This window comes from Talpa europaea, assembly GCF_964194135.1.
Source record: "Talpa europaea genome assembly, chromosome: 11".
Lineage (NCBI taxonomy): Eukaryota > Metazoa > Chordata > Mammalia > Eulipotyphla > Talpidae > Talpa > Talpa europaea.
The window spans coordinates 2,545,050-2,563,529 of NC_140078.1; the positions used below are offsets into that span (position 1 = coordinate 2,545,050).

The 18,480-nt window shown below is 46.6% G+C and overlaps 1 protein-coding gene across 3 annotated transcripts; it reads right to left on the reverse strand.

Annotated features, from left to right (window-relative positions):
- Window positions 1-5,296: 5,296 nt before the first annotated feature.
- Window positions 5,297-17,940, reverse strand: SPO11 (SPO11 initiator of meiotic double strand breaks; the record flags this gene model as incomplete). 3 transcript variants are annotated; one of them, XM_084247125.1, is made up of 13 exons in its annotated part: window positions 17,790-17,940; window positions 15,999-16,112; window positions 14,382-14,470; window positions 13,967-14,033; window positions 13,626-13,734; window positions 13,210-13,296; window positions 12,475-12,511; window positions 11,794-11,903; window positions 9,187-9,286; window positions 8,871-8,908; window positions 7,981-8,057; window positions 5,898-6,009; window positions 5,297-5,416 (listed from the first exon to the last, which is right to left on the reverse strand). In XM_084247125.1, exons 1-13 carry the CDS (start codon window positions 17,918-17,920, stop codon window positions 5,297-5,299), a joined length of 1,191 nt encoding a protein of 396 aa, XP_084103251.1. In that variant the 5' UTR covers window positions 17,921-17,940. The 3 variants fall into 3 exon arrangements, with proteins under 3 accessions (XP_084103251.1, XP_084103253.1, XP_084103252.1); XM_084247127.1 differs by lacking the exon at window positions 15,999-16,112 and having other exon boundaries at window positions 11,794-11,891; XM_084247126.1 differs by lacking the exon at window positions 15,999-16,112.
- Between the last annotated feature and the right edge of the window lie 540 nt (window positions 17,941-18,480).

Below are 18,480 nucleotides of genomic sequence, written 5' to 3' on the forward strand. Positions count from 1 at the left end.
GCCATCAAAACCCCTTCACTCTGAGCTTCTTCCCAGACAGCACAGTCCAGCAGCCCCGCCAGAGCTGCATGTGCCACTCACCAGAGCCGGGGCCCTAATCTCACTGGACTTCACTGCCCCGCAACACACAGCACAGCGACACCCTCTCCAGAGCTGCGCCGAGCAGTGACCGCCTGCAGGAAGACTGACGTGCGTACAGGGAACAGCCCGCCCTTCCCAGGAGGAAGTCTGCGTGTTGTGACTTCCCGATGACTGATCGTTCGATGCCACATTTTCGATTCTGTCCTTGCTTAGCAGATTTGCACGCCCGGATTCACTGGTCAGTCACCGCTCCCGAAGGAGCCTGGCAGCGGCAGTGGAGGGGCAGGGAAAGCGGGTAGCATCTCTAAGGACAACCCAGATGGGGAAACTGCAAGGAACTTTGGGAAAACATTTGAGTTTTCGGAGCATCATTAAAAGCCAGCACAGACACACAAGGTCAGAGCAATAGCCGCGCGCACATTAACAGCTCCGAGCGCGGCCACCTCTGCCTCCAGCCCGGAGCGTGTCTGAAAAGCCCGGTACCTGCGCGAAGGGAAAGGACGAGGCCAGGCACGACCTATCGCGTGGCTCTGGGCGAGTCCGAGCCCCGATCTGACACAGAATATCCACCGCAGAGAGAGGGACTGAAGGAGGCGGACACCCTGTGCCTCCAGCAGGTTCCTGACAGACGCGCCTTCCCGTTCTCGCCCTCCGCAGCCGCGGGGCCGGGGAGCAGAGACCCGCTGAGAGAGAGACGGGAGCCCCCGAGGCCTGCGCGCCTCTCTCCCACCTGCGCCACCTCCTCCCTCCCCCGCCCCACCCACCCCGGCCCCGGGACCCCTCTCGCTCCTGAGCAGTGCGGCACCCCCTCCTCGCGGCACCCCCCCTGCTAACCCCTCGGGGGCCCCCCTTTGAGCCTTCAGGTCCCCTTCAAAAGTTTCCTCCCGAGAGCGCGGCCGGGCAGCGGAGGTGGTTGGCACCGCGGCGCTGCCAGGCAGAATGTTTTTAAAGCAAAACCCGCCTCCCCCGCGGCTCGCCCGCCCGCCGCGCACGCCCGCCTCACGCGCGGCCCGGCCGGCTCCGCCCCGGGAGAGCCCGGGAGGGCCCGGGGCGCGCGGCTCCCGGCACAGCGCGGCGGGAGGGCGCACAGGGCGGGCGCGGGGCGTCGTGGGCCCCTCGGGGGGCGCCCCGAGGCGCGCGGGGCGCCTTCCGCAGAGCGGGGGCCGGCCGGCTCCGAGGGGCGCCGGGCGAGGCGGCAGCCGACCAGCCCCCGCGCCCGCCCGCCCGCCCGCGGCCCCGAGCGGCGGGGAGACCCCGCCGGGACCGCCCGCGGCAGCCCCGGCCACTCCCAGGCTCGCCGGCCGGGGGCATCTCGCGGCGGGGCGCGCTCGGCGGCGCGGGGCCTACCTGAGAGTCGCGCCGCGACGGGAAGCCGGCGGCGGGAGCGCGGCGGGCTCGGGGCGCGGGGCCCGACGCCGGCGAGAGGAGGCGAAGGCGAAGGGGCGCGAGGAGCAGCCGAAGACCGAGGTCTCCTCGCCGACGGATGAAACGGTCCTACTTGTTGCGGAAGCACTGCGCATGCGCTCCTGTATCACTTCCGGTGTCGTCCGGAAGACGGGGAAGTAAAAGACTCCGCCTCTCGCGAGGTGAGGGCACATGCGCAGAAGCGCTGTTGACGCCGATGGGAAGTCCTCCTGCCAGCAGATTGCGGATTGGCTGAAAGTTGATCGGCGTTAAGCTGCACCGACCGCCTTACAAATCCGCTCGCCCGCCGGTGCGGGGTGCGTGGCTGTTTTCGCTTGTGAGCTGCGTGTCCAGCAATATTCTGACCCGCCCGTTATTCAGGCCCGAGTCCATTCTTCGAGAAGCTGACGGAACGTTGCCCGGAGTGCGGGGAAGCGGGTCACGGGGGCTCCCGCCTGGCCCCCCGGGCGTTCCCGCTCCGCGCTGGGGGTAACGGGGCCAGGCTTCCAGGGCGCCCCGGATTAGGTTCAAACGAAGTAACCCGCTTGGAAGGCTTTTGCTAAGCGTCGGGCTCCGTAGGAATGTCACCACGTACCAACAGTGAACATATCGGCATTTCAGCTGGTGCTTTTTTCCCCTTTCAAGAACGTCGGAAGGGAGAGGAGGAAGGGCGCCCTCGAGGCGAGGCGCCGCGCACGCCCGCAGCTGCGGCTTTGCTCGTGAGTGTGGTCCGGTCCCATCCACAGGGAACTTTACACTCCTTGGGATCTTGTTTAAAAATGCAGATTCAGTAGGTCCAGGGGGCCCAGGAACCAAGGTTTCTATCAAAATCCTAATTGGTATTGTTGGGCCAACAATTATCTTTAATTAAAAAATTTGAACTAGGCTTTGTGAACAGCTTGGTTGCAAAGATGCACATACTTCCTTGGGTTCCAATCACATACTCGGGTTCCAAAGCTATGACACAAGTGACTTCCCCTCCAGGGGCGCTCGTTTCACACAACGGTCCCCACCACCTCTTGTCTTATCTCAGACTCGCCCACCCCATTTCTTTAAAAAATGACCTGAAATATTTTCAAGAAACGTCCACCGGATGGAGGAACTGAGATGAGAGTGGAGCCTCTGCCAGCAGAGGGCGTCCCTGGCTTATTTTTAACACGATTCATTTCTTGGGCTCCATGACTTCCAGGGTGAAGGTGTTCAAACAAAACTGTTCCAGAAAACTTGATTATAAAGACGTTCTGTTGAAACTATTTCTTAGTACCCATGTCCATGTGGTTTAGCTTTCAAAGCAGCTGTTCTCAGCACCACAGACCAGAGCTACACCAGACTATTCAAACTGAGACACACTCATTAAAGGGAATTTAAGATGGAAAATCTAAGTGTTTTTCTTTTTACCTGTTTTGTGTAAAGTGCAACATAGTTTTTCTCACGCAATTGTGACTTCTGAAATCACTTAGAATCACCACAATGACAGTTAAATTTCCCAGGAACCTGGGGAAAAGCAGCTTTTATTTTGCAAGGGTGACTATGAGCCCTTAAGGAAAAACCAAGATTCTCTGAACACCTTTTGTTGCACCAGGTGTTATTCGCTTTAATTACAAACAGAATCCAATCCCAACAGTCTTTCTTGGTTAAAATTATGAAAATAGTAGAAATAAATGGAGCAGCTGATGGTAAAGGATCTGTTGTCAGTTGCCCTTTTGAATAGCTGCCTATTTTAGAGTGATTCTTTCTAGAAACAAATCCTGAGAATCAGAATTATAGATGTTTCCCAAATAGCTATTAATATTAAATTTTCATCTATTTCTAATAAAGTAAATTCAAATTAGTGTATTTTGCTCTCCTTCCATTTTTATTTCCCCCCAAAAAAAATTTAAGTAAACTGATTTCTAATCATAAACATGATTTTATCCAAATTGAACATAGTGTCTGTTCTCTTTCAATCTACTTCAATGACTTAGATTTTTCATATCTTTCCATGCTGACAGTATATTCTAACCCAGACACTTTACGGCTTAGTCATTTATTTCTACATCATTTTCTCCTTTATAAAACTGGTCAAAGCTCATGACATTATTAGATGTTAAGGGAGGACGTACGATACAAAGCCAAAGAAAATCTGTGATGTATAAAAAGTTCTTAGAAGTTCTGACAGTCTCACAAGTCAGTCAAACTGTACCAGAATGTTCTCCAAACGAGTGACTTGGTTCTGCGTGACAGGGAACAACATACTTGCTGCCTTCACAGGCCTGGCACCAGGCTCGAGTCACACTTGGTGGACAGAGCAGTGCAGGCCTCTCCTGAGCAGGGGTGTTAGGCCACACCAGGTCCTGCCTGGTGAAGGAGGTTTGTTTGGAGCCTGACTCTCAGGTCTAAGTCCCTGTGCTCCTGCTTAGTCGCTATGTGACCTCACCAGGAAAAGGCACGGAGCCTCTCTGTGCCGCTGCTGTCACTTCCGTGAGATGGGAATGATAAACAAAGCACTGAGCTCTTAGGGCTTCTGTGAGAATGAAACGGATGTTTGCAAAACACCTAGAAAAATACCTGGCACACATAAAGTACCTTGCTAGTATTTTCTTGTACAATGACATGATTTAACCCCATCACAGAGTTGTGAACAGGCTGGCTCTGTGGGGGAGCGGCCTCTGCGGTCATGAAGGCCTATGTCGGGAAGACCCCTTGGGCTCAGTTCTCTGCTGCAGTCATTTTGAAATTCATAATCACTTTGACAAGGAACTTGATGCTTACATTCTGATCTGCACACCTGCTCCCAAGGCAGGCAGTGTGACTGTCCCTGTTGGGGCATGTTCAGTGAGGGGGCTTTGAACAAGTGACATCCTCACTGTCCTCCCCTGTACAACAGAATGATGACCCCTAAGCCCCCAAGTTTTGGGAAGGGTTGGTAAGCAAATGTGTAGCTGTGATTGGCACATGTGCGTTCTCAGGTATCTTTTACTGACATATACCTGGATAAGCCCACTTTTCTGTACTTCTCTGATAAATACATATTCTTGCTTAGAATTACAAGAAACTTTGTAGAGCGGTTGAAACTACATAATATAATCATAAAACTCATCTCAGAGAAGATTAAAATCGGTTCTTGAACAGGAAAGATCATATCTTTATTGCCACAGAAGGGCTTTATTAAAATTTAAGACTTCTGCAAATCTTCAAACTGAAGTTCTTTGTTCTATCACCTAGACTAGACTAGAAAAGCAGTGAGGCGACTTGAACTGGCAAGAGAACTAATAAAAACCTAGAGAAAGTTTTCAAATAAATAATATTAATAAACAGTATGCTCAAAAACAGAGTAAATAGAGCACTGAAGACCACATTAACCCAAATGTTTATTCATAATTTCACCAATGAATAAATGGGGCTTGGCTCCATACTACAAAGGCAAAGGAAAACAAAAGAAACTTCTGGACACTGTAATTCATTTACAACATCTCAAATTTAGGTTATTATTAGTTTGTGTTACTAATAAGATGCTATATGCCTTAATGTTAGTTATACTGTTGAAATGAAAACATTTTTGTAGACTTTAAAGAGTTTTTTCCCAAATAAAATTTTAAAGTTAAAATAACATATATCCTTTATAATTTACTTTAGGACATAGATCACAGAGGACAAAATAGAGCCCTTTAGAGAAAAGTACCGCATAACATTTGTTTTGATAAAAATAATGGTTAAGGGAAAATTATTTCATTTTACCTCTGGAGGATTAAGAATATACATACAACAATATCTACTACTGGAAACAAAACCAAAGAAAAGCCTCTTGTGATCATAAGTTATGTTGATGTTCTTAGATCCATCCTCCGAATTTTAGCTTATTGGGTAAGTATACTCTGGAGAGATAATCTGATGATAGGCAGGTCAAGGCTTGGATTTCTGCCTTCATTTTAGAGTCTGCCATTATTTCCATCTGTCAATAGAAGTAGATACAGTCATAGCAGAGGCCTTTCGTCCAGCCTGTCAATACAACAAATTAGTCAATCTTGACTCACTTTACTTTCCAAAACCCTGAGGAACAGCCAGAATATTCTAGAGCTGCAATAGCTAAAAATAGCAGAATATCTGGTATGGGCGCCTTCAATGGCCAGGAATGATCAACATCATTCTCTTGTGTTTATCCCCCATAAATTCAGATGCAGCTCTAGACAATGCTCTATAACTGCAAGGATAAAAACACATCAGCTGATCTTATCCACTAGGATTCATAATTTGATATTTTGACATGATCATGGTCAAAATCCTCTGGGGGTAACCTGCCAAATATATAACCTGTTGGTTATGTAAAATTTTAAGGAGGATATTTTCATATACATTAGTGTGTGCATAGCCAGCCACTACTAATGTAAAAGACTATAAAACATTCAAAACTTGGATTTTAAAGAAAAACATACTTCTTTTCTCCAAAATGGCTGGGAGGTGACATAGGGTCTCTTCAGGATACTGTCAAGTTTCATTTGGTCCTGTTTTGTCAATGGAATTAAAGTCTCTTTAGATATATTTAACCTGGAAAAAAATAGATGAAAAGCATCAGTAAAAGCTAGTGTTCCTTTAATGTGGAGATCACATTATTTCATTTGTATTTACTGTGCTATTTCAGGAATCTCAACAGATAAGAAAATCAGTACAGATTCACTTTTTGAGTCCATGATTTTTGGGGATCTTGCATGGCCGAGACCAGCAAAATTTCAAGTTCATTCTGGAAGTTAGTTCTCAGCTGTGTTCCTTCATGTCACACTCGGGGAGGAAGACAGGCAGATGGACATTTGTTAAAAGGTGAGTGGTTACAGTGCCACATCACATAAATGGACACCAGTGGCTCAGTGATGGGGCCACGATGCCTCCAGGCCCCACTCATACTCTTGAAGCTGTGAGCTCCATGTATGTGGGGTTTTAGTCTCCAAAGAACTTAATTATTTCTAATTCATTGAGAGCTTTCTAGGTCTTGGAAGACAGTCTATCACTTTTCACTTACTCGTGCATGTGTACACACACACACACACACACACACACACACACACACACGTATACAAGCATCTATCTAGTTTCAAATTTTAAAAAGTAGAATGCAATCTTGTTATGTGTTTTAAAAACAGAACATGATGGGCCTAGGATTTCTGGCATGGACACATTTGGAAGTCACAAATCCTGGATTTCCCAGGAGAGCTCCAGTTTCAAATAGTCTTTCTTTTAATGTCCCCATAATTATGATCATTTGCCAGTGGTAGCTCCTTGATAGGGTGATGGTTTGATGACATGGAGGAGAGACAATTTCCCTAGAAGTCACATCTGTGTGGTTGCCATACTGATTTTCTTCTTATACTATATTTGGAATGAGCGATCATTTATCCTGAATTTGTGTTAGACATGATCTTCGGACAGATTACTCCTAAAGGATTTTAACATGACACAAACATTAAATTGATCAAAACTTTGATTCACTCAAAACTTGAATGTTTTCTTTAGTGCCCTTACTTTGTAAGAAATGACAATCACTCAAAACTGTTCACATTCTGTATTCTGGAAACAAGCCCCTTTCACGACTGCTTAGAGTAATCCAATACACACATTTTGAGTTCATTCTCACAGGCCAATTAAAACAACCGAAGATACTTTAAAACCTCTACCAGCAGAGATGAGCAGCAGGGCAGCCACTCCGAGGGGCAGAGGGTACTTGCTCTCTAGGGAAAGCAAGAGGCAGCTGGTGCCTTAAAAACGCGCACGCCCTCTGACCAAGATTCCGGAGATCCAGCCCTGCCCTGGGCCAGCAAAGCTGTCAAGACCACTCCAGTGTCCCATGACAGGGGTTGGCTGAGTAAACATGGTACACCCAGTCCTGGAACTCAGAAATATGAGACCTGAAAATGAGGCCGTAGAAGAGAGATGTATTTATTGATGTAGAGAAGTGACTCCACTGTGGTGTGAGAACAGCAGGCCGTAAAGTGATATTAGGGTAAGAGCCTGCTTTTGTGAGAAAGTTATGGTTATACACAGAACAAATCTAAAGGTAAACTGTTCATCGGAGGTGAAATTTACCTTGCTATTTAATGATTTTTTTTCTATAATGAACTATGTATCACACTTGCCAAAATTTAGTTTCCCAAACTTGAAGTAACCTTAAAATTGGATTTTTAAGTGAAATTAAAATTTTAAATCTATAAAACAGATTCATATGACAAATGATTTTGTCAATGATTATCATTAGATTCAGCGTCTCATACTTTCTAAGTTTAAAAAAATTACAAAATATTTTAACCATAAAAGCAGTCTTCCAGGTAGCTCAAAGCCCATCAACCAAGTTCATTTAAGTATTTCAGTCGTTACAACAGACACTGATGAACTATTCAAAACTACACAGCCCTGCATCACAGCGAACAAGAGAGACGAGAGGCTGAACGCCCAGCCCAGGCCTTCGAGGCGCACTGCCACACGGCCCGCATGCCGCCACGTGAACACCCTGTCCCGCCGAGGGCTGACCTTTTAATGTCAGAAGGGAGGAGGCCGAGCCATCTAACAGCTGGAACTGTGAGGTGATGGGCTTCAAAGGACATAGACTAAAAGAAAGAGCAAAAGCATATTGGTAAGGCTAAAATGTAGAGGGTGCCCCTTGTTTTTTCTTCTCAGGAAGGGCCAATACTAAACTGCCCATAGGAGTGAGAAAAAGACCGGCAGCTTCACTAAGCTGGGCTGTCAGTGAGGGGTTTGAAACCGTCCTGTCACGTGGGTGTAATCATTTTTTATGAAGTAAAACTACCAAGGAACCTCTCTGCTCTGCACTCACTGTGAGAGCCCATGGTCTAGCCCCGGCTCCACTGTCCTTTCCATCTGCTTTAGGGCGCATTCAGCACCACACCGAACTTCCCCCCGTCCTGGCAGGGCCTGAGCTCTGCATTCCCAGCAGGCTCCCAGGGGGTGCCGAGACTGCTGGTCCCTGGTCCCACACTTTGAGAACCACTGACGAATGGCACTTGCAGACTGACTACAAGGGTGAAATTTGATTGTCTTTCCATTTCTCCTCATGGCGGGAGAAAAGGGAGTTAGGCAGGCCAGAAGTCAAGGCTTTCTGTAATTTTCAGAGTATACTGGCCAATAAGATCGAGTGGTTGCCCTGAGGTCCCATGGTTACGGGTCCGAGGGGAACAATAATGCCTCTTGCCCACAGCCAGGCCCACTGTTACCGTGGTCACACTGGTCACACCGGAAGCTGGAGTCACTGCCACAGAGCAGGCCCTCGGCTAGGACAGCAGCTGCCCTGGTACATGCTGGGTGCCCTCAGCCTCCTAGGGGCTCATAAGTAAATGAAGAGATCTCCCCGAAGAATATAAACCCTCTTGACTGGAAAAGGAAAAATACTTTCTCCCACTTACCATAGATCCATACTTATAGATGCACATGATTTCTATGCCTGTGAAAAGAAAGGTACCTTTAAAACGAGTCTTGCAATCTGTACTCTCAAATTATATCTAGCACCTGTAGTTTTTTATTTTTGTGGACGTTACCAATGAGAAACATATAGTCCTGCTTAATATAGCAAAAATAGCCACAAGTCGCCTCACATGATTACTCACTAATCTTAATCTAATTGTATTATTTTAAAATCTTTTATGGACGTATTCTAAGAGCAGAAAAACACAACTACAATTTGGCTTAAGTTTTTGCTTCAGAGTTCCAGCAATAAATTACCATGTGGATCAGCATCCACGAGCGTGAAAACAGGAATGTGAAATGTGTCCCACAGCTTCTTGACTAGAAGCCTGGTGTTCAGATCAGGGACTCCTTTTCCCTGAAAGCAAATTGAAATTACTCACTTTAATTCCAATGGAATGATAAAACTATAATGTTATTTCATTAGTAATTTAAATGTGAGATTCCCTCATCTTAAATTTTACTGGGGAAACTGCTGTAGCCTGTGTGAGGTGTACGACGCATACAGCAGGGTGGAAAGGGCCATCAGTATTCAAATCTTTCACGCAAACGTCTCAGCCCTTGGAAATAAAGCTGAGGAAGTCTGTCAGCAGAAACAGATAATAACGACCCTGCATAAAGACGCTCACTGTTGTTCCACTGCTAACAGTTATCACAAGACAACAACAGACGGGTGCACCGCCCAAGTCTCCAAGACTAGGCACGGGAGGCAGCAGAGCACGGAGAGGTCCAGCTTCTGGTCAGGCAGCCCTGGAGATGCGGCTTTGTCACCTCTTAGCGGCAGGACCTGAGCTGCCTGCCCCGGCAGCGAAACCACCGTGCTGTTGGGGCTCTGCGTCGCACCTCCTAAAGCTCTTCTGGGGATTGAGTAATTTAATCACCCTAAGGCACTTAGAAGAGTACCAGGCTTAAATGTAGGATTTAACAAGCCCCACGTGGTGAAATAACACATGAAGTTATTAAAACAAAAGAAAAAGCAGCGTGCAGAGCGTTATAACGTGAGCGAACAAGCAGCATGCCACGCGGAGGAGCGAGGGAAGCAAGGAGAGGTTGAGAATGGTGTTCCCCTGAGTCTGAATTCCCTGACAACCATTAGCGGGTCACACTGGGCCAGTATCCTGGTCTTGGGAGCCTGGGTCTTCTCAGGAAATCAGGCTCAGCATGCCTGCCGCAGCGCTGGGGAGGACAGAAACGTGGAGCTGAACTATCTGAGTCCAAGTTCTGGTGTGGACCGGCATAGGAGTGTGGGAAAATACCTTCCTGCATCCCTGTCGCCTCTTATTAAAGTGGGGCGATGACAGCACCTGCCTCATAAGGTTGTCGAGAGACTCTCCAAGCTGACATAGCACCAGATGCAAACGCTCAACGTGTGGGGTGGCAGGGCCCTGGTCACAGGAGCACACGGGAGGGGTGAGCACTTTTATTCTTTCCTTGGGGACAGACATCACACGTGTGTGGTAAGCAGTCAAACAGCATCAGTGGACATCCGGGCACAAAGGGCCCCTCCCCAGCCTGACTCTCGTCCCCAGCTCCCCACTCAGAGGCAGGCACTAGGGTCGGCACCCAGGGGTCCCCAATGTCAAGGGACACTGCGACAGCACCGTGTGTGGACAGGTGAGGCTTAGCAGGCAGCATCAAGGAGAAAACCAAGGTAGAGAGATAGAATTATGTGTGACTTTTCCCTCTCGAAATGCACAGTCCATAACCAGTGCCACATGGTCTCTTCAACCTAAATGTCTCCAAAGCGCCAGAACCAGAGGGACGCAAACACCATGGGATGAGTCCCTGCCCTGGCTTCTGGCCAGCCCAGAGGGCATGCGCTCTCCTCCGAGGGGCAGGGCGTGAACAGGGAAGAGGACTGCAGCAGTGAGTGGGGGGGGGGGGGGGACAGCCCACGGGGCACCAAGCGGGGCTCAAATATGGCCTCCACAAGGTTGCAGGCCGCATGTTCATCTCAACCGTCACTCCAGCTCTTCAAAATGGGCAGGCGCCACCAGGGTGTCCTGCTCCCACTTCAGGTTCCGGTTTCTAAGCCCACTCTCAAAATCTTTCCTCCACAGCAGAAACAGAACAAAGGAAGACACAAAACGAAGCCAAAGAACCCCTAGGAATCTGGCAGTGGAGCTGAGGCCACCAGAGGGGAAGAGTGTGGTGGCAGCAAAGGGGCCGAGTGGACTAAGGCGGAGGACTATGGGGGCTTTGGAGGTGAGTCTGAAAAGGGATGAAACTGTATCCCTAAATCACAGTGTTGACTTCACTAAAAATAATACAAATTTAAAATCTTCCCTCTATGATGAAGGGAGCCTTCGGCCACTGTCCTGCAGCCCTTACAGTTACTCACGGTTGGCTGGGGCTCCGGGCACCTGAGCCATGTGCCTCACTTCTCCCAGCTGGAGGTCACCAAACCGGTCCTTTCCTCTGAAGCGTTGCTCCTGACTGCGCCTCCCCCCACCCACCCGACCGCCCCGACAACCTGTGCCAGGCCCATCTGCTCCCTCGCCACATCATCCGCAGGCTAGCGGGCCGGCTGCCCAGCTAGGCCTGGCCTTCCCTTTCTCACCAGTTCAGGAACTCTCGGTAGTGCCCGAGCTTTCTGAACTAAATCAGGACATCTCTTTGGGATGGGCCAGGCCTTCTGTGATGCCTGGCAGCCTCTCTCCAGGGCAGCTCTGCTTCTCCAGGGCCCTCTCCTCACCACTTCCGCAAGCCTAGCCACAGACATTGCTTTTACTGCTAATCTAGTAACTCAGAAGGATCTTAAGTAGATGAGCTTTTCTTATATGGCTCTATAAAAGTAGAAGGCCAGACAGCGGCCATCACTAAATGATGGTGGTCTTGGAACTGTGGTAAAGGTAGGAAATGTACCGTAACCATGATGCAAGGAGACATTTTGTTGCAAAAGTTGTCATCTAGCAGGCGCTGAAATGTGGCATCTTTTTCTACAATTAATAGAAATTTTGCATCTGTAATTAAATCTGTGAAGTTAAGGCTGATAAACTAAAGGCAAGAATATTTCATTTTAACCACAAACTGAATACTGGTGCCACTTAGGTCAATTAAAAATCATGTATTTTTATCTTTAACTTCAAATATAAAAAGATGCCTACTCAGGGCCTCCCTGGTGGCCTAGGGGTTAAGTCTCAGCGCTATTGCCACTACAGCCTGAGTCTGATACACAGCAGACAGCAGACCTTTCCTATTGTGCCTGCTGCTCCCCGCAGCAGTGTATTTCACTAGATCTGCCTGTTCTGCTCCCCATTCTGTCTCTGATGAATCATCTCACCTCCTATACTTCTAGCCTACACCCCAGTTCTTCTATGCCAAAAAAAAAAAAAAAAAAAGATGCCTACTCATATATTTAGACATCTGTCTTTCCTACTGGAGGGTGAGGCCCCACAAGAATCCTGAAGAAGGGGCCGTGGTGTGTTCATCTTGACCACTACAGGGTCTGACTTGTTTGTTACACATTATGAAGATGTGGCTTACCAAAGCAATGAATGAATGAACATTCTAGAAGTTGAAATTGTTTTACCACTCAAAGGATACTCCGAATTCCTTGAACATTAGAAGGCACAGCAACAGCCTAAGTTAACAAAACAAAACTGCCTTTATTTTAAATGAAAAACAAGTAAAGCCACATTTAAATTTTATCACAAATCTACTTTCATTTTTCTCTGAATATACCAGTCATCAAAATTTATTCCTCACTAACAAAAAGAACAACAAAAATTAGTAAGAAGAGATTTACTCCTTAGTAAGAAAACAGACTCAAGACCCAAACCACTTCCCAGCAGGTGAGAATTTCTTGGAAACTTTGTGGAAATGGGGTTTCAAAAGCAGAGGGCAGTGAAGGCAAGACCTCTGCTTCCTGACACTCTCCTCCAAAGGGTCTATGGGCCTTTCCAAGCTGCGGCGCTAGTCCGGTCCTGCGAGCTTTCCGTGCACCAACGCCTCGCAGACAGTTCTGTACTGAACATCTTCATTTCAGAACCAGAAACTCTGAATGAAGATTGTATAACTAGCCATGCCAAATGATCAAGGCTCCCTCCACCTGAACACAGCCACACATGCTTACCAGGCGCATGTTGTGCGTGTTTAGCTCACTGCGACACTTGACAATTGGCAAGTTTTGCAATGAGTAATATACGAGCTCCCAAAGCATTCATCCTTCAATTTTATTTTAAAACTGGAAGCTCTAAACTACAGCAAAGCAGGAAAAAATGCATTTCAAAAACACAGGCCCTGGAAGGGGTGAGGTCGTGTGGGGACACGGCTGCTTACGGTCGCTCCGCAGGGACAGTTCACCTTGGTGCCGTCCTCCTCCAGGTACCGCAGGCTGCCCGCGAGCAAGCCTTTTGATGTCGATAACTGAGAAATAGCAGACAAGTTTGAAAACTTTTTTGTTACTCTATTTTATGCTACGTTGTTCTTCCTGCTCACCTGTCTAAAGTGTGTGTGTGTATGTGTTTAAGCTTGGATTAGGATTTAAGAAATATAAAAGGATGTTTAGGATGACAAATATTTTCCAATTCACGTGTTTGGTTAATTCAAGAGACTATATTGAGAATAGAATCTTTAAATACATATGAGAAAAATATAGTATCATAAAGTGTCGAAAGGACCAGAAGGCATTTATGCTGCTTACAATTTTATATATTTTGTTTTAAAATAAAATTTTTGTATCAAATGCTACTTACGATATGCAGACTCCTCCTTGGCACTTTTAACATACAAGAAATGTCATTGATAATATTGTCCACAACGGTTTGGTTACCAAAGAGTTGGCTGTCAGTGTAATATATGTCCCTGTAAAATAAAAAATATATATATATTCCTAATTAACCATACTCTCCTTGCCGATGGCAAGTACTGTGGTTTTATTTGAAGAAAGCTTTAACTAGACAAAACACAATTTACAAAGAAACTAATTTCTTAACCCTAGTCTCTCTTATGGAGCATTTTAAAACCTATAATGAAAGTTAATCTAATTAGACCCCAGGCAGCATTTTTAGGAGCTTTTTACTGGAAAAGCATTTACCTTTTGGTTGCATAAGTGTTGCTCTGTGCTAATTTATAAATCATGGACAATATTTTGAGAATTAAAGCTGTAAAATAAGATGCAATGAACAAGTTACTCATCATGTCACATCCTAATTCAAAACATACTTCTATCAAAAATTGACTGTCCCCAGCTACTCGCCATAACATTAGAAAAAAATCTTTCCAAAATAGAAGTGTTAAGTACGAATAACAATTATCTGAAGAATCAGATAAAATTCATTGCATTACAAACAGCAAAAGTGAGACAATACTTTTTTACTTTGCAAAATTCCATAAATTTATTTCAAATACACAGGTGGTCTATTAAAGAACAAGTAGAATTATTTAAATAGGAATAAGTAAAACCTAGAAAGTAATTTTTTATGACTAAAAGCAAAGAAAAATTAATTTACCAAATTTTTTAATTGATTTTGTTGAATCACTTCTTATTTTTCTCATGGTACAATGAGATACCATCTGAAGGCCCACAGAATCTTCAAATCTGTCATTTGTTCAAAGCAAGGGAATAAAATGAAAAATAATTAATTTCTGTACACTGAGAAATATACACTGAATGCCCCTTGCTGCACATTTCAGTCCACATTTCTTCTCCATGTAAGCACTGAAGCTTTAGGACAACCTTGACTATAAGCTTAGATAGCTCCAGGTGGTAATTAGATGCTTAGCATTGTGACATATAGACACTAGAATAAAGCAAAGAAATGAATGAGGGGCCTCCCTGGTGGCGCAAGAGGTTAAGGTGCTTCATAGCACCGCACTATGAAGCAATCCGCAGCCTCTGCAGCACGAGTTTGATCCCTGGCACGTGGGAGCAACCCACATGTGCAGCAGACCTCTCCTGACTCGCCCTGCAGCTCCCCTCGCAGTGTATTTTAGTCAGTCTGCCTGTTCTGTTCCCCACTCTGTCTCTGGTGAATCCTCTCACATAGCCGCCCCCCCCGCCCCCAGCATATCTGGCCTGTACCCCAGCTCTTGCATGCATAAATATCTCTTTAAAAAAAAAATGTGTGTCTAAAATATACAATATATCTGTATTTCTTCCCTGGGAAAGCTTTTGGTGTTTCATATTTTAAAATTATTTCACAATTTTATTAGCATTTTGATCATTTTAGCCATTAAGTTACTTAGCAGTCACTTAACAGTTACTCAATTTTAGAAGCTGTGAAATATTTTCTTTCTGATTTACCTTCAATGTTACATCAGAATTTCTACTGTTGTTAAACTGAACTGCTGAGTTTTCCCTGTAGGTGGCAGCAGGCACCAGGCAGAGATGCCCTGTGTCAACTGATTCTAGATTTGATGAAATGCTATTTTGAAACTGTAATTCAAAAGTTTAGAATAATTATATTATTCATAAAAGAACATAGTGACTAAGATGCCTCAAAAGTACTTTTATTCTGTTTCTGTAACTCTTACTAAAGATTATTCTTGCAGTGTTTTTCATTCTTGGGTGGGAAGATTCTACAGGCTGAGGATATGAAAAAACAAACCCGATATAAGCAGGTTTGGGAACTTTGACAAAATTATTGGCTGGTTTTATCCTTCTTGTCACTGATTTGGGGAAGGTGGAGATCCTTTGAAATGTGCTTTATGCTCCAGATATATTTATTTTGGTCTCCGTATGAGGATGGGTTGTGGCTCCCTCAGCAAGTGGTTCCCTTCAAGGTGTATAGATGAGAATTCCACTGGTTATATTTCCCCGTTGGCCAAGCTCAGAGCCCTTTTTGAACAGGGCTACAAGACCTGATCACCTTGACCTCTAACTTCTTTTGGTGCTCTTTTTTTGTCCCTAGCAGGTTTTTTTTTTTTTTTTTTTTTTTTGCCTTACCTTTCATACTTACTTCAAGTTTATATCACCTGACTGTATGGTATGTATTTTGTAAACTTCCTTAATCCTTTTGCCAGGGTAAAGGCAATAAAAAGAATGAAATCCAACTAGAATGCTCACTTGAATACATTCACATAATGACAAAGATAAGACATTGAAAATAAAAATGCAAAATGCCCACTTTATATTTTCCCAGCTTGATCTGTTGTCTACTGTGAATGCAGGTGCTTTATTTCTCCCCAAGCTTGCGATTACTTCTTGGATGATGTGTTCTATAGATGCAAGAACTTCAGAACTGAAACAAAACACCATGATTCAATCTTACTCATAAAGCAGGCTTTTACAATAATGCAACATTCCCCCAGCTCAATACTAAAGTAACTTTTTCTTTCATTGTTAGTTTTTTAAGACTAAGTACTCTATGTCAATAATCATCTCCAGTAAATTGACATTAGTACTGCATTAAAACAACAACTGTTCTTTACAAAATGTACTTACCTAGTGATTTCATTTGCTTGTCATTTTAATTCTCAATGACAACTGAAGTATCTCCCTTTTAATGTAATTTAGAAATGCATTTGTATCCACTCTTCACATTAACCTACTTTAAATACAAACTTGTTGACTTGAAATAACTGTTTTAATTTAAAATGATGTAATATTTGGGCTTTGAATTTAATCTCTTTCCCAAAAATGTGATGCAAAAATATTTTAAAAGAAACAGTTCTTGTTGTAGAGTATTACCCTAGCTGATCTCAGCCCCTCTAAATTTTAGTGATACAAAAAGAAAACTTTAATCAGTACCATGAAAAGAGCTGGCAGCGATCACAACACTGTACAGCAAAATATTAAGAATTAGCCAGTTTTCTGTCAGCCGACTTTTAATATCACAAGCCATCAGCTTCAAAAAATGTCATCCTGTTTTAAGTACCACGAGCCTATCGCCTTGGAAGGGGCTCAAATAAAAGCTAGAAATTGGGCAACATGCAGAGTTTCTAATTTCCACAGAAATTCAGAGCTGTCACAGAAAACACAGGTGCCAGACAGTGCATTTTAAAACTTTCAATGTCTTCGAAGATCAAGAGGTTAAAAAAAAAAAAAGGAAAAAAGACACAAATAGCTCATTTTTCCAGCTTGGATGGGAGGGGGGAGCAAAAGACAACATGGCACCCAACTTTCAGATACGATCAGATAAATTTACATCTGAAACGTAAACAGCTTCCACTCCTTCCTGTCCCTCACCCGCCTGAATTCTGCCTCCAACTAAATCCTTTCATACAAATCTATTTGCTTGTGGGTTTTTCTCTTGGTTGTTTTGTTTTGGGCTTTTTTCTGGTAGTTGGCTTGGGTTTGAGAAAAAAGACGATAATTTGTTTAGGCTGAAAAGCTTTGCTGATAAATCAGAAAAGCAGAGCAGGGAGCACGACTGGGGGTTCACGACGTCATGCGTCTTCGGGGGACTGCGGGGGCTGGGGGGGCTGGGAGGACTGGGGGGGCTGGGGGGGGCCTGGGGGCGGCTCGGCCACGTGTGCCACGGTCGGGGCCACTTGATCCGGTGGCCGGGCCACGAGCGTCCCTGGCTGAACGTGGCTCCGAGAACAGGCGCCCTCGGGCCGGGGTCGAGCTCATGACGCCCGTCCGCCCCCCAGCCCTTCAGTCAGCACCCCCTCACCCGCAGTCTGGACACGCACAAACCCAGCCCGCGCCCGCGCGCCGCCCCGCCGGGAGCTCAAGCACCCTGTGCGCCGGCCGCGGGGCGCCCTGGAACATTCCAGAAGACACAGGCAGGCAGGAGGGCGGGCGCGCCAGGCGGGGCTAGGAGGGGCCTTTTCCCCGCGCTCACCCGGCCGGCCGCCAAGGGGGCCCCTCTGTGGCCCCCACCCGGTGCTGGGACGGGGCACCCCACCTCCCCCAGGCGCCTCAGGCGCGCGCGCCCCGGCCTGTCCCTCGCGCCAGCTCGGGGCCCACGTACCCGGAGGCCTGGCGGGTGCCCCCGCCCGCCGGCTCCCCTCGGTCCCGCCTCAGGGCGGCCAGCAGCGAAGCCCGGTGCCGGTCCAGAACCTCGAAGAACGAGGCCTCAGGCCCCGCGGGCGCAAAGGCCATGAGCAGCGGCCCTCGCAGCCCCACACCGCCTGCCCGCGCTTCCCGCGCAATTGTCGGGGACGCCCCCTGCCGCCGCGCCCGCGCATGCGCACACCGCACCGGGAGGCCGGGCGCATGCGCACCACACGGACGCATGCGCACCGCACCGTCATTGGGTGGAGTGCGCAGGCGCAGGGCTCTCAGGTGCTGCCCCACCTGGGTATCAGTGGTGGGCCTTTCCTTGCTGGGGATGCTGTGCCCAGACTTTCTTGAAATGGTTTTGTCTGTCTCTCCTCTGTCTGTCTGTCTGTCGTCTGTCTACCTACTTACCTGTCTGTCATACTGAGATCCTATCCAATCTGCAATATTGTTCATTTTCATTAACACAAATAGGTGTGGTCCTCCAGCTGTCTTCTAGGCACTGGACACAGCAGCGATCAAGGCAGAAGAAATTCCTGTCCTTGCGACTGCTGATGTATCAGTTTGCTACGGCTGCTTGCTACTGCTTAGATCAGCTTGAGAGTTTACAGAGCCCATTTCACTCAGTCTCTGGCTTTTAATTTTCATAAGCAACCCAGGAG